Source organism: Labeo rohita, chromosome 3 (assembly GCF_022985175.1).
Source record: "Labeo rohita strain BAU-BD-2019 chromosome 3, IGBB_LRoh.1.0, whole genome shotgun sequence".
Classification (NCBI taxonomy): domain Eukaryota; kingdom Metazoa; phylum Chordata; class Actinopteri; order Cypriniformes; family Cyprinidae; genus Labeo; species Labeo rohita.
In genome coordinates this window covers 7,079,181-7,095,051 of record NC_066871.1, presented here as the reverse complement: position 1 = coordinate 7,095,051, position 15,871 = coordinate 7,079,181, and the positions used below count along the sequence as shown (strand labels likewise).

General features: G+C 35.8%; 1 protein-coding gene across 1 annotated transcript; it reads left to right on the top strand.

The window, feature by feature from the left end:
- Positions 1 to 1,731: 1,731 nt before the first annotated feature.
- Positions 1,732 to 14,879, top strand: rdh8a (retinol dehydrogenase 8a). The gene is made up of 6 exons (XM_051106694.1): positions 1,732 to 2,076; positions 7,045 to 7,206; positions 9,575 to 9,754; positions 9,972 to 10,065; positions 12,394 to 12,577; positions 12,714 to 14,879. The coding sequence occupies exons 1-6, from the start codon at positions 1,968 to 1,970 to the stop codon at positions 12,939 to 12,941; spliced, it is 957 nt and encodes a 318-aa protein (XP_050962651.1). The 5' UTR covers positions 1,732 to 1,967; the 3' UTR covers positions 12,942 to 14,879.
- Positions 14,880 to 15,871: the final 992 nt, after the last annotated feature.

Sequence of the window (15,871 nt, the reverse complement as noted above, 5' to 3'; positions counted from 1 at the left end):
ATGGTTTCTACTTTAATATATTTATTATATTTTAAATTATAAAATTAAAGCTTTCAGCATAATTACTTCAGTCTTCAGTGTCAAATGATTCTTCAGAAATCATTCTAATATGCAGACTTATTATTAGAATGATCTATGTTGGAAACATTTGTGCTCCCATATATATATATATATATATATATATATATACTGCCTCCAAAAGTTTGGAAACACTCCTAGCAAAGTGTGGTTTTGGACAATATCGGCATAAATCCTCATCATTTTTTGGTGCACATACATTAAAGTAACTTGACATTATCACTGAAGACCAGCAATAATAATTTTCATTTTGATTACATAATAATGGCAATATATACAAGTCAGACATGCCCCTTTGCCAGCTGTGATGCCTGGTTACTGGTTTAAACTTTTAACCCAGGTTTTTAAAAGATTTTTGGGTCAGCACACCTTAATTGATTGCCATTTAGCTTTAGAATACAATGAATTTAGGCCCAGATAATGCAGAGTTGTAATAGCTGCTAATGGTGGATATTTTGATGAAAAGAAAATTTAAGTTTTTTCTATGTATAAACTGTTTATGTAATAAAATATGTTTTCGTAATTTGTGTTGTCCCTTATCAGTGCAAAATTATCACAAATTAAAAAGGATTCATGCCAATATTGTCCAAAAACCCACTTTTCATGGGTGTTTCCAAACATTTGGAGGGCAGTGTATATAAATATACATATAATCTTTTCTAACAATAAGTCTCTGCTAACATTTTTTAATCAATTTAACACATCCTTGCTGAATAAAAGTATTATTTTCTTAAAGTATTATGTTAGATTTCTATTTTAAATAAATGCTGTTCTTTTTCAGAATCCTGAAAAAAATATATTAGCAAGCTTCTAGCACTGATAATAAATCAGCATATTAAAATAATTTCTGAAGGATCATGTGACACTAAATACTGGAGTAATGATGCAAGACATTTTGATATTGATATAGATTTATATTTTCATCACAACCAAAAATGTTCAAATCGTAATGAAAAATATATATGTATATATAAAATCGTCACTCATCATCGCTACACGAGTTATTAAAGCTGTATTTGTTGTATTAAGTTTTACCAGCAGGTGGCAGTACAGACTAATGTACTTACCGAGAAGATATGAGTGTAAAAAATGTGTATGGTCATTATATTCACTCTTAGATGATATTAAAATAAATGAATCTACTAACTAAAAAAAATAAATAAATAAAAAAACAGCCAACGTTTTTGTCAAAATGGAGTGCAATATCAAACAAATAGCCCTATGCTTTAAAAACAAAATGATTAATTTAATTAGCAATTACGTTATTTATAAGCGGAGGATGGCAACGCAAAACCGAACTCAATGCTATCATTAATAACAAACTCTAAATGTACTAAATACAACATAATATAATTACAGAAGAAAAAATAATAATAATGTATAATATATATATTAAAATGTCCTGTTATGCATGTTGTACTGCAGCATTTTAAAATAATGATCATTCGCTACACTTAACTAACAGACCAGAAAGTGTGAAACTGCGATGTAATTAACAATTGATATTAATCGAATTCAAACTGTTTACTTTTAAATGTTTGCTGTTTTGCTTATTTTCTTTATTTTTTTCTCGCCTTAGACCCCCCGCCCCCTCCCCAAACACACGCACTGAGTCTCTCTCTCACACACACACACACACACCTCTCTCCCCTTTGCACCCACAGCTCGCAATGCATCTGACTGCGTTAATCTGTTTGTTTTTCAAAGCAGTACAGTAAACGCTGATGCTCACGTAAGTAAGCATGCGTGTTTACGTCCTCCTTTAACTAATCGATTCTGTCTGCCATGTGACTGCATAACCCGCTCACATGAGCCGCGCCGAGTTGCATGATCCGCTTTAAGTTTTTTAAAGTCTGCTGATACAGCTTGCAGCTGAGACAGGAGTTGCCATGGCGAGTGGCGGCGAGCAGAAAGTGGTGCTGATCACCGGCTGCTCCTCTGGGATCGGACTGCGGATCGCCGTGCTGCTGGCCAGAGACGAACAGAAGCGTTACCATGGTAAACGCGCTCATTTGCGTTCTAATTCCTTCAGCGCTCAAACGTTCTATTCTTGGTTAGAATATTTTCGAACGCTCTAAGCTGTAGATTCTAGAAGTTCACACGTTTACAGTCGGTGTTAATAGCATACAAGTCTCATTTTGTAACGCAACTGTTGGACGTTTTCATTACATAACACGCTGTATATTGGAGAGTTCGTTTGTCTCTTCATCCCAACCGCGAGGTTATACATTCACTTTTTCTCTAGTTGAACCCAAAGGCTCTTTATTATCATGTGAAAGCGCAGTTTCCAGGGTACGGCTCCGCAAGGATACCGCTTGCCAGGCGGAGATCATAAAGAGACTGCCAGTTCTCTTTCAAGTGACTTCTCCAGTACAAAGCTCCCTTTATGGCTGTGAATTGTAGACCGCTGCCCTGGTTTAGTGCCGTGTCTAATGCGCCCATAGTTCACACACTGGAATGAGTGTTGGGAGAGGGACAAAGTTTGAGACCTGTACAAGTGAGGGCTCTAAAGCGAGGGTCGTCTGAAGACTTCATCTGCACTCTGAGCAGGGCAAAACCATTGGACATTTGTTATCTCCTACTCAGCTACATCCACAGACTCATTAATGTCAATCAAACACAATGCGTTTGGCTTACACCAGGGGTCTTCGACCTTTTTTTAGGCCGTTGGTGGATTGAGAGATAAGTCTGACATGTACATTATGTAGGCTATTTAAAATAATGCTTACTGCACACATTCATTTCTCCAGTGGTGTTCTGAAATGAGGAGGCCAAGTCCTCAAGATTTTTTTTTTTTTTCATTAAATGTAAATTCATGTCCCAGTCACACTTTCTTGGTTAAATAAACATTACTCACACTATCAGAAAAGGGAAAAACAATTCTATTGTATATTTATACATGAGCAATGCAATCAATATTTTATTTATTAAAGCCAAGTATAAATCTCATCAAGTTAGTGTTTTTAAGTCATTTTACATTTATTCCAAAATAATAACTCGAATAATAACTTGTGAACTTATGTTCTTATTATTAGTTAACTTTTTTTTTAATTTTTCAGATCGTCAGTCATCAAAGCTTGGTGAATATTGGTCTCAGACACAGAGACTTTACATTTCACCAAGGTGATAACTCACTAAAAACTCCCACAGATCATGTTTTTATGCCAGTTTAAGTCTTACTTTGACGTAACAAAGTGGTTATATCTAAGTGTGTGAGTTGATTACTTACTTTTTTAAATTAGTCTTCCCATTAACTCCATTATATTGTTCATTCAGGCTGATTTGCGAACGCACACGAACACAAGATGCAGGATTTATCACATTTTCTGCGGAAATTGGGCTACTTTAAACATAGGCTTAATTTACAGGTGGGACGGGTGGGACATGTCCCCACCACTTTTTGAACGTCTCGTGGCACAGACGTACCTTCGTTTCTGTTACATAAGATACGATCTGGCGCTGGAATCTGTTGTTTTGGAAATCATGCTTAATGTTTGTTGCAATGTTATTAGTGATGGAACTTTCTCTTCACATGTGCACTTCTGTCAGTCGCTTAATGACATTGCAGAGATTGTCCTTTCATTCCGGTTAAATCACAAAATAAAATACACACAAGCGTGTACAGGACAATTAAACAGCTTCTGTAGCTTCTTCTGTAATTTTAACACTAAGTATGGCAGACCCCCTGGGGTACCCGTACAGACCCCCTGTTGAAATCCCCTTATTTCACTACACGGAAGGGATGCTTTTAAAAAAGTTAAAACGAAGAAGTTAAAATGAAACCCAATCAGAAGAGGAACTTTTCCATCTACACATTTCTTTCAGTCTTTTCATCTTTTAAATTAATTCCGTTTGAACTTTGTTCTCATTCGAAGAGTATTGCAACAGTGGATTTTTTCAGAAAAACAAAATCCTCTGAGATTAAACATTTCATTGGTTCTGGATATAATGAGGAGCAGTTATATATGCCAACTTCAAAGAAGCCAAAAAAAATCCAATTACAAGAGAGAGTGGCTCATTCAAGAATGTTTAATCTGCTTCAAGTCTTACTCTAAAACAACAGCTTTAACAATGAGGCGCTTGTTCTCGCAAACACGTTTATGTTGTGGCCTAGTTTGACCACACAGGCTTTGTGTGTCGTAAGAATTAATTTCTGCTCTCATCAAGTACAGCTTATGCTTTATATACACAAATGAAATCTAGTTTAAGAAGACAGGAATGCAGATTTCCTAGCAGCTGCGTCTCCATCATCACCTTACAGATGCATTACAGTCTTCTCATGCTTACTGGCACTTGTCAACAGCAGCTGGGGCTGTGACTGATCAAGGATGCTGTCTGCTGACAGACTGCAATAATCTGCCGAATGAATGACGCTTCAACACTTTTATCCTCTACGGAGGTTTATCTGTAAAATTAGAGACGATATAATCAGCAAATCAAACATCAATGTACTCGAGGTGTGGTAGTGTCACAGAGACAGTCACAGCTAAATAATTCCTGTCAGCATCTAAGAAGCAGAGTAAGCCTATGATTGTTGAAGTTCAAACTGAATAATGTCTTTATTTATTTAGCAGACACTTTTATCCAAATTGACTTAAAATGAGGCATACAACAAAGCGATTCATGCTACGAAGGTAGCAACCTTACTAATGCTGTAATACAAAGTAATACCGGCTAGAAAAGAGAAGAGTGGAAAAATATATATGTATACTACTGTTAAAAAGTTTGGAGTCTATACGATTTTTAAATGTTTTTTTTTTTTTAAAAGTCCCTTATGCTCTCTGTTTTGATCAGAATGACAGTAAATAATTATGAAACAATATTGCAACTTAATACAACTGTTCTCTATTGTAATATATTTAGGGGTTCAAGCGCATAACGTTGAAACCCTATTGTAATTGTTAGAATGGTCACGGATCAGCGATCTCCATGTAAAACTGATTGTGCAGACCAAACCGTAAGTCGTAGAGACTTGAAACTTGGAGAGATGGTAGTACTCAAACCACCTACAATGTGACCCAGGCTTGCCCCAATCGGCCTGACAGGGGCGCTATAGTGATCGAATGTACAAAATCACTCATAACTCCTAAACCGTTAGGCGCAGGCTCACGTGTCTTATTTCATTGGAATGCCTCAGATTCGATTGTGAGCCTCTTCAAAAACTACTTTTGCAAACCAATGCTAGGTTTTTAACCCAACCGGAACCAAACCAGAACAGAGTGAATGCATTATGGAGAGTGAATATCAATAATTAGCAAAAAACTACTTTTGACTCACCATCGCAAAGGGACACCAAAACATTCGAAAGGGGCAGGGCAATTTTTAGTAAACTACCTATAACTCCTAAATGGAATGAGATCAGAACACTTATGTAAGAGTTCAATCTGAGGTCACAGGAAAACAAATTGCAGAGCTTGGCCACTTGGTGGCGCTATTAGAAGGAAAAAAAAACATATAAATGTGCACAGTCTTGGCCCAAAGTGCCAGGAGTGTTTATAAGGACATTTGCATATCTCAAAAAACATGTTTGAGTACCTGTTAGACAAGGTAAACGGAGGTTGACAGGAACAAAACTCCTCATTCCGGGCCACTAGAACCACTGCTGTAAATCAAACCATTTGTTAAATGATTGAAAGGTTGTCAAAAACCTACTTTTGTGTACTAGTCTTTGGTCTTTTGCTTTTGGTCTGGAAAAAAAAAAAAACTGCAGTACAATTTTCTGGACTCTCTGGGTCAATAAATATCAAAAAATGTTGACATTTTCGTTTAGATGGACCTGTACATATTTCCCCAAAATCCTATAAAGCCTAAATCAAAAAAAACTTTTCGGAGCACAGTTAAAAAGGACTCAAAAACCCTGTTTCTTTGGTAAATGACCTGGATTTGCCAAAAATGCTTTTTAATAATTGATTTAGGTGGGTACAGCCTTGCTGAAAAATATGTAATATCTTTTTCCTGACATGCTTAAATGCTAAGTGCTTGAACCCTGGTAGTCACTGCTTGCCGCTATATTTTAAAATGTTTTTATTCCTTATGATGCAAACCTGAATTTTCAGCATCATAACTCTAGTTTTCGGTGTCACATGATCCTTCAGAAATAATTCCAATATGCTAATTTTCTGCTAAAAAAAAAAACATTTATCAATGTTGAAAGTGTAATATTTCCTTAATATTTTTGTGAAAACCGTGATGCTTTTATAAGCATTTATAAGAATATAAATCTTCTGTAACACTGCGAACACTTTACTGTCACTTTTGATTAATTTTGCAACCTTCCTGACAGTGTATCTTTACAATAGTTGACATGGCATTCCAGTTGATCACTGATTTTACTCTGTCAAACTGGATTTCTAGTGTTTTTACAAGGATAACACTGATTACTCCAAATCCAACTACAACAATTACAGATGAATGATGTTCAGCAAGCTTATTATTACATCTGGGATGGGTGCTTGATTTAGGTCAATGTCCCCTCAGCTGTTTAAAGTGCAAAGTGCATCAAAATGTTAATCTCTTCAGCTTATCTTTCTGCCATAGTTTAATTAAGCAACACTTACCACTGATTAGACTGAGTGCTTTGTTTGGATCAGCATATATGTCAACGCTAAAAAAAGAAGGATGGGATAAAATGAAATCAAACCGCAATCTCCTGCGGTGATTTTAGGACAAAGCATCTAGGAGTCAACTCAAGTCACCTTTATTTGTATACTGTAGCACTTTAATTGTTTAGTGGCATCACAGTACAATAACATGATCAATAATGCAAAATTCTTCAAATTCTGCTGTAAAGCAGCTCTGAAAAAAAAAAAACAATAGTGCCATTATTTAGCTCTATATAAAACCTTTACATGTAGATATTAGTCTTTTGGTTTACTCATACTCATTATTACTCATTATTACTCATCACACTCATCATTACCATTGCTTTGTTGATAACAAAATGATTCTCTGTCACTTGTCTTGAAGTTATTGCCACTATGAGAGACCTGAAAAAGAAGGATCGGCTGGTGGAAGCAGCGGGTGACACATACGGAAAGACCTTGACACTGCTGTCTCTGGATGTGTGCAGTGATGACTCAGTCAGGCAGTGTATTGACAATGTCAAGGACCGCCACATCGACATTCTCAGTGAGTGCAGAATGCCTTTGACCTCATATAGGCTTTGTTCACACTGCAGGGGAAATCCAATTTTGTATATGGGCTGTTAACTAGTAAAGTAACGCATTACTTTTTAATTGACAAGAAAATATCTGAGTTACTTTTTTTCAAGTTTCCCCCCCATTTACTGATTACTGATTCTCCTGTCCCCATGTTGGGAGAAATCGGGAGTAAGATGTTAGTTCTAGAATAAAAGTGAACATGCGTTAATTCATCTCACTTACAAAACAGATTCAGTATTCCTCAAAATCAATAAAAACAGTGAAATTCAACTCTGAATATGACGCAAACCTGTATGTTATTATGTTAAATCATACATATCCTTTATGCATTTAATCCCATTTTATTAACCAATGTCTTTGCTGCTGACCTTTGATGATCCAATTCAACCATACTAATAAGCAAAAATTACTCAAGATAATCTAACATTTGTTTTTCTTTTTTTATTGCTGAAGAGTTGATATTTTTTTCTACTGTACAGACGTGAATTTACTTTTCTCAAAGCCTGAGGCTTTTGGTGTAAAAAGGCTTTTACATTTGCCAAAAATAAAACCTTTTTTATTAAAAACAAACAAGCAAGCCCTGCCCAGATTTAAAAAGTAACGCGTTACTTTCCATAGAAAGTAAAAGAGTAACTTAATTCTGTAAGTAGTTCTGTAGGTAACTCAATATTGTAATGCTTTTAAAAGTAACTTTCCCCAACACTGGTTTTACCATTGATTGTTTCTCATTCTCATTCATTACAAACAATAAAATACCCTGACACTCAATACCACCGTTAAAGTGATCTAATTAAATAAACGAGATGTCTACCAGTCATCATTTATTCACCCTCAAGTTATTCAAAACCTGTATGCATTTTTTTCTTCTGTGGAACACAACAGAAGATATTTTGAAGATGTTGGTAACTACACAGTTGTTGGTCCCCATCGACTTCCATAGTATAAAAATACAATGGGAGTCAATGGGGACTAGAAACTGTTCTTCAAAATAACTTATTTTGTGTTCAGCAGAACAAAGAAATTTGCAACAGCTTGGGGATGAGTAATTGTTGAGTGAACTATCACTTTAAGAGAGCAATGTGGACTAAAAAGCAGTGACTAATGGGATTGTGCAAGTTAACTATCCTTAGCTTGCTGATATCAAACACATTTGACATGCTCTGTGGCCTTTTATATCCTAAACTTGCCCACCAAAACACGTTCACTTGAGAAAAACATGTACCATTTAGGAAAGTTTTAAAAAGAGTACTTATTACGGAAATGACAGATGATACTGAATAACAGTTGTGCTTTAGTACGTCAATACATTAAAACAAATGTAATTACTTCAAGGTTTAAGCACAACAAAATATCAAAACAATGATTTGAAATGTTCCATAATATTTGATATTATTAGTATTGCAGTTTTGAAAAGTGTACATAATTGTTAAACATTAATAAAAGTGAACTCTCTTTAATTGCACTTAATTTCATTAATGTTATCTGCAAGCACAGTTTTTTAATATATATGAAAGATAAATATACTTTTAAGATTTAAAGTTCACTACAAGTCCACCTTCAAGTAAACTTCAATTTGATTCACATTTATTTGTATTGCGCTTTTCACAATACATATTGTTTCAAAGCTGACTTAGTCAAACTGTACATTTATGTCCTTATGACATAAATATACAGTTTGACAATGTACAGTTTTGTTTGATTTCAGCAAGCTAAGGATAGTTAACTTACACAATCCCATTAGTCACTGCTTTTTAGTCCACATTACTCTCTTAAAATGATAGTTCACTCAACAATTACTCATCCCCAAGCTGTTGCAAATTTCCTTATGACAAATGTACAGTTGTAAGAATATACAGATCATGCGGTTAGTTAACAATGAACTCATTAAAGCAATGATTACATGATGTGATTACAATGGTCACATAATGACCACCTGTTGTTTTTGTTCTTGTCGAAACACCTATTGTATTAACCAATCACATGACGAATAAAAAAGACACACAAATCCAATCAAATCCTATTTGACTGTTCAGACTCGAACGCATTAACAAAAAGCTTTAATAGGATTTCAAGCGAGTCGGCGTTCGAAGGCTTATACAAATTGGATTTCACATGTTTTTAGCCTGTTCAGACTACAAAAAAGGCACAAAAGGTACAAAAAAGTGTTACAAACGCAGTCAATTCAATGTAACACAGACATGAGATTGATAGAAACTAGACAAGCGTGTGCTGACTAATATTAATTGAACAATATATTGTCGCCGTAGATCAATACTAGCATAACGCCTCAGGGAACAGTCAAGACCATAACCCATGTTTCCTGTCTGATTTTCCAGTTAATAATGCAGGCGTGGGTTTGCTGGGCCCTGTGGAGAGCATCAGCATGAATGACATGAAAAAAGTGTTTGAGACCAACTTCTTCGGAACTGTACGCATGATAAAAGAGGTCATGCCGGACATGAAGAAGCGGCGAGCCGGTCACATTATTGTCATGAGCAGCGTAATGGGCCTGCAGGGTAAGATGGACACACCAGGCTTTAGAGCGCTGACTGAAACCTTCTGTCACACAGCTGAATGCTTAACAGTCAGAGGGACAATAGAGCCATTCAGAGTTATGCACTTGCTGTAGAGCAGTATGACAGCCAGATATGGCACATATGCTTTGGGCCACTTTTAGAGGGCAATGAACAATGATATTATCATTGAATATGTCTCTGTTCAACTCATCTGCAGGTGTGGTATTCAATGATGTCTACACAGCCTCTAAGTTCGCCATAGAGGGCTTCTGTGAGAGCATGGCTGTGCAGCTGCTGAAGTTTAATGTGAAGTAAGTGATCTGAACTCTTTGATTGGGGGCCTATGCATGTCAGCTTTGAAGTTTCGGCATGAAAAACACAAAGAACAACAAGTCATTAACACAAACTTATGATATTCACAGTATCAAACTGCTTGGTATAAGCTGATTGGTTCATGTTGCATACACAGCCATTGAATTTACTGCTTTACATTTAAATGGCTGGTTAACATTTCACTTGAGCATTTCGCAGTGCGCTTTCAGAGTTACTCTGAAAACCTCTACCTCCCCAGCTCCACCTGTATAGATCTGCTATGGGTTATTATATATGCTCTTTGTGTGGAAGTAGTATGTCATAAATACTTACAACACCGTATGTATGCATATGTATTGGCTGTAGCAAGTTCCTGTATCGCAACATCTACAACAACACCAATAACCAACAGCAGCATCAATTCAGCAAAAAGACCAAATACATCAACATTGAGAGTTGTCATGATAGAACCGTGATTTTTTTGTCATTTTCAGAAAATAACAAAAATTCTACATCAGACTGAAGTAGTTTTGTTTGATATTATTGTAAAAATGTATCATTGAACTGATATCGTATTTATTTTTTTTCTCCCTAGAAAACTATTGTTTATATTGGAGAACACGCACTTCACAAAATATGTCATGGTTAATTAATTAAAGATAACAATACTCTCAGTTTCTGTTAACAAAAAAAGTTTTTTAAAAATGAGCAATTGAAGACGTATTTATTATTTCAAGCAAAACCACTGAAAAATCAAATACAGTCACGATTAATATGATTTTAATGGGTTATCCAATAAGTGGCACTGTTATCAAATCGATGTGGTATGTTCAGTGTGAGGTGACAATGACACACACAAAGTTTGGTGTCAATATGTCAAAGCTTTGCAAAGATAAAGCCTCAGGGTCATTTTGGCATCATGGTTCAAATTTGCTTCAAAAACGGTTTTGTCTATCGACATGAAAGCCATAACTTTGTGTCAGCACAGTCTGAAGATGATCTGACTCGATTTTAGTGAAAATCAGACAAACGGTCGTGAAAGTAGGTTACTTAAATCAAAATACCAGACAGAAAGTTTGGCCAACTTTGGCATAATTGGTATGTATGTTGCTAGCATGACCCAAGGATTATTTTGAGATCAGTTTCATTACAATAGGCTAATGCAATCAAAAATAATTAGCATTTATGGAAATTTCATAATTAATGGTTAATGAATGGTTTATTACTCTTGACCAATAGGTGGTGTTGTTATTAAATTGATGTGGCGTGGTCAGTGTGAGGTGACAACGGCAGATACAAAGTTTGGTGTCAATATGTCAAAGCTTTGCAGAGATTTAGCCTCAGATGCAGGTTGGCATTTTTCCAACAAATTCATTTGATGCGTTAAACAAAAACCATTTCGTATTTCAACACGAAATCCATAACTTTTAGCCAGCATGGTCTAAAGATGATGAAAATTGGACAAACGATCTAGGAGGAGTTCGAAAAAGTAGGTTTTGAACATTAATCAAAATGGCGGACAGGAAGTTCAGCCAATTTTGGCATAATTGGTATTGATGTTCTCGGCATGACCCAAGAAATATATTAAGATGACTCTTCATTATAATAGGCGAATTTAATCAAATGTTATTAGCATTCTTTTATATTACTTTACATTTGACCACAAAGTGGCACTGCATGACATCAGTGAAATTTTGGACAAGTGGTGGCGCTACAGAGTTTGAGTTGAAGACTCCAAACTTGCTGTGGTTAATATTAATACTGTCCTCGATCTGTGTGCCAAATTACATAACTTTCCCGCAAGCGGGAAGCGGATTCTGGGCTGCCATAGACTTCAAGAGCTGAAGAAGAATAATAATAAGAATGCCAACAGATACAATAGGTGCCTTCACACCTTCAGTGCTTGGCCCCTAACAAGCAGCTTTGCCGTAATTACAGTAGGAATACTGGAAATATCTCTCAGTTGAAAAAAACTAAATTATTTTCACTGAAAAATTGCTAGTAAATGAATTACAAAGAAACAGCCAGTAACATGCTCCAGTAATCTTTATTTTATTTAGATATTCAAAAACTAATTTTCGACAGTGTATATGCAGAGAAATGTCATTTTTAGAATAGGTACTTTATTCTTAAACTAATGACTTTATTCTCATTAAAATTCCTATTATGAGTTTTTTTCTCAAGATTAATTGACTGATTTATTACATGGCTCTACACATCTGTTTTTCTGCTCATCAGTTTTGGTGTTAACAGGCTTTTTTATAATTCATCTTACTGGCATTAAAGAGTGCTATTGTGCTAATGTAGCATTCCCTTGATACTCCTAGACTATCACTGATTGAGCCAGGCCCAGTGCATACAGAGTTTGAAACGAAGATGATGGAAGAGGTGGCCAAGATGGAATATCCTGGAGCTGATGCAGACACAGTCAGATACTTCAAGGATGTGTACATACCATCATCCATCGATATCTTTGAGGCATTGGGACAAACCCCTGATGACATTGCTAAAGTACGTGCCACTATTTGACTGCAAACATATAACCGCTATAAGTTCATTGCACTGAGAAGCTCTTAGAATCTCGACAGATATTTGTTTATACACTAAACTTGTTGCTATTTTTCCCTTTTAATTACCCACAATCCAGTGCACCAAGAAAGTGATTGAATCCAGCCGACCCCGATTCCGGAATCTGACCAACAGCCTCTACACGCCCATTGTGGCCATGAAATACGCGGATGAGACCGGAGGACTCTCAGTGCACACTTTCTACAACCTGCTCTTTAACTTCGGCTCACTTATGCACATTACAATGAGCATCCTCAAATGCCTGACATGCAGCTGCCTGCGCAGGCGCACCATTTCTCCTGACTGAAGAGGGCAGCAGTGAGACACTTCCACACACACTTCCAATTCCCTCAGTTCACAGCAGAGCAGGACACAACTCAGTGCATCAAACAGAAGAATACAAACAACACGTATATGTAATGTTATAATGCCAGCACCTCTGTTCACCTAAATAAGTGAGTTACTGTCAAAGCAGACTTTGTTTTAAAGGTTGGTTTAAGTTATTACCGTGATTGTGAATTTTGAAGCATTTTGCGTTTACAAAAAAGAAACGGTACACCATAACAGACCATTTCAAAAGCTAACTGTGATGCTTATAATGGTCATGATTGAACTGAAAAAGAATCACATAGCTGCCTTTATTTGTACTAATGATTTACAAGTAAATGTCTGTTTAATCTTTCCCTGAATTTTCAGTCATTTATGAGACGCTTCGCTGCGACTGATGGAGTTTTTCAGCTTTCCGTGTTTTCACTGTTATATGGTAGGAGGCGCTATTACACATCTTCTGAAAGAATACTGAATGTCTGGATCAAAACATGCCTGGCAGAGACTCGTCTGAGTGTAAACAAGTCTGAAGCTCAAAGGGTAAAGGGACCGACGCATTGCTGTTGCTGGACGTTTTTTCGAGGACTAACAACTGAGGGAGTCAAAATATAACAACACACTTGGGCAGACTGAGGACTGTGAATTTAGATATTGTGAATATAGTAAATTTAGGTAGTGGGACAAACTTGGACTGGGATTATCAGCCGAAGGCCTGTATAGGTACAGATTGATGAGTAACAGAGTAACAGTATGGATTGCAGTGAGAAAGATGAGAGGAGAATAAACGAATGGGAAAGTGTGGGAAAGGGAATGAATGGATAAAGTTGGAAAAGGAAGAAAAAAAACATTGGTCCCACTTTATATTAGGAGGCTTTAACTACTACACTGTAAAAAAAAAAAAAAAAACACAATTTGTTGAGTCCGCTTAAAATAATTTGTTACCTTGCTGCCTTAAAATTTTAAGTTCAGTAAACTAAAATAAGTTTAGTCAACTTGAAACGTTAAGTTGTACTAAGTAACAACTTAGATATTTGTGTTTGCTAAACTTAACAGATGGGTAAGTAACCCAGCTGCCTTAAAATTTTTAAGTTGTCATTTAGTATAATTTAACATTTCAAGTTGAAATGTTTTTTTGAGTTGACTGAACTTAAAATTTTAAGGCAGCCAGGTTACAAATTATTTTAAGTTGACTCAACAAATTGTTGTGATGTATTTTATTACAGTGTATGTACTTACATCAGAAAATAAGTACAATGTACTTATTGTGTTTATTTTGTATTGCAAAACACCACTGAGGTGGGATTCAGATAAGGTTAAGGACAGATTTGATGGTATAGGTGGGTGTAATTACATGCAGATTTTTTTAAAACATAAGTACAATGTAAAACATGTATGTACACAATAAGAGCACTGTATCAAATAATTCATTTTTACATAAGTACATAGCAGTTAAGGCCACTTATATAAAGTGGGACCAAAACATCCAGCATTGGAAAGTCAGAAAGTTAAGGAAATGAGAGAAAGAAAAGAACGAAAGAGCAAAGTTGTTGGACCCAATTAAATGAACAAAAATCAGATTGGAGAAGTGAAATGTGCAAGGATTCTAGAAGACATGAACTTGTTAACTGAATGTAATAAAGTCTAAATGGAAAAGGCTGGAAAACTGGCTAATGTTGGAAAAGTTAATGTCCTTAAGGTGTTGCAAGGGGGTGATCTATGGGATTCCCAATAATGTTAATGTAAGGGACCTAGTGGAAAACTTTAAAGTGAGAAATGGCACAGTGAAAAGTAAGAAGAATGATGAAAGGAGTAGAGAAAAAGGAAACAGAATCTGATCTAATTTCCTTTGAGGGAAAAGATCTACCTAAGGAGGAACTCTGTTTTTAAAAGCCTATTAAAATGTTTATTGTAAAATGAATATTTGTTGTGCCTATTTATTTGATTCTTGCCAATGCAACATCTGTGGTAATCAACCGCGAGCTTAGATATCAAAGCTTTAATGATCGTAATTGGGATCAGGCGATCATAATGACAAGAAACCAGTAGTCATATCAGCTGCAGAAATCCTAATCGGAGGAAATGGAGGAAAACACTGTAAAGTAACTTAAGTACTTAAAAATGAGGTGGAGATCCAGCAAAAAAGGTTAAACAAAAGAGGTATTAAATGCTGAAGCAGTTTAGCTGGCTGGGCAAGAAAACATAATAAGGAGCAAGGGAAAGTTGGACAGCAAGGTTAATCAAAAGGTAAATCAAAACCTTAAAGGATTCAGGTGATAATTCAGACATGAGGTAAGAGTTCATGTGTGGGGTGATAATGCTAAAGTTACAACTGAACACAAGAAGTTTAATAGCTGATTTCCAAGACTTTAAGCAATTTGTTGCTAGTAGGAGAGAACAACCTGAGGTTTTATGTATTCAGGTGACCTCAGACTCAGATTTGGTTTTATATGATTATGTGGCGGTAAGACTTAATCAAGTATATATATCATTAAACATGATAGAACACAAACTTTGGCTTATTACAGTCTGTTTTCTACTGTAATAAGCCCAATTTTTCCATGTAAGAAATCCATGATCCAACTGTACATTTTCCCTCCATCTCTCATTAAATGCAGTTTGAATAAAAGCCACTTCCTTCCACAAAGTGGAAAAAACAAAAGCTATGATTATTACAAATAAAAAGAAATGGAAAAGTATGGAACCACTTTAGAGAAAGAAGAGTGTTTTTGATTCTTTGACACAAAACTAACATGGAGAGAACATAAGTCACACAGTTAATAAATGTAAAATAGTGCTTAAAGTGTCTTGCAGGACAGGAACGGAGAGCAATAATTACAGCTCTGTAGTATATCTTATATTGCTCTGATAATGTCTAAACTAGATTATGATTAGACTATGTGATGAATGCCA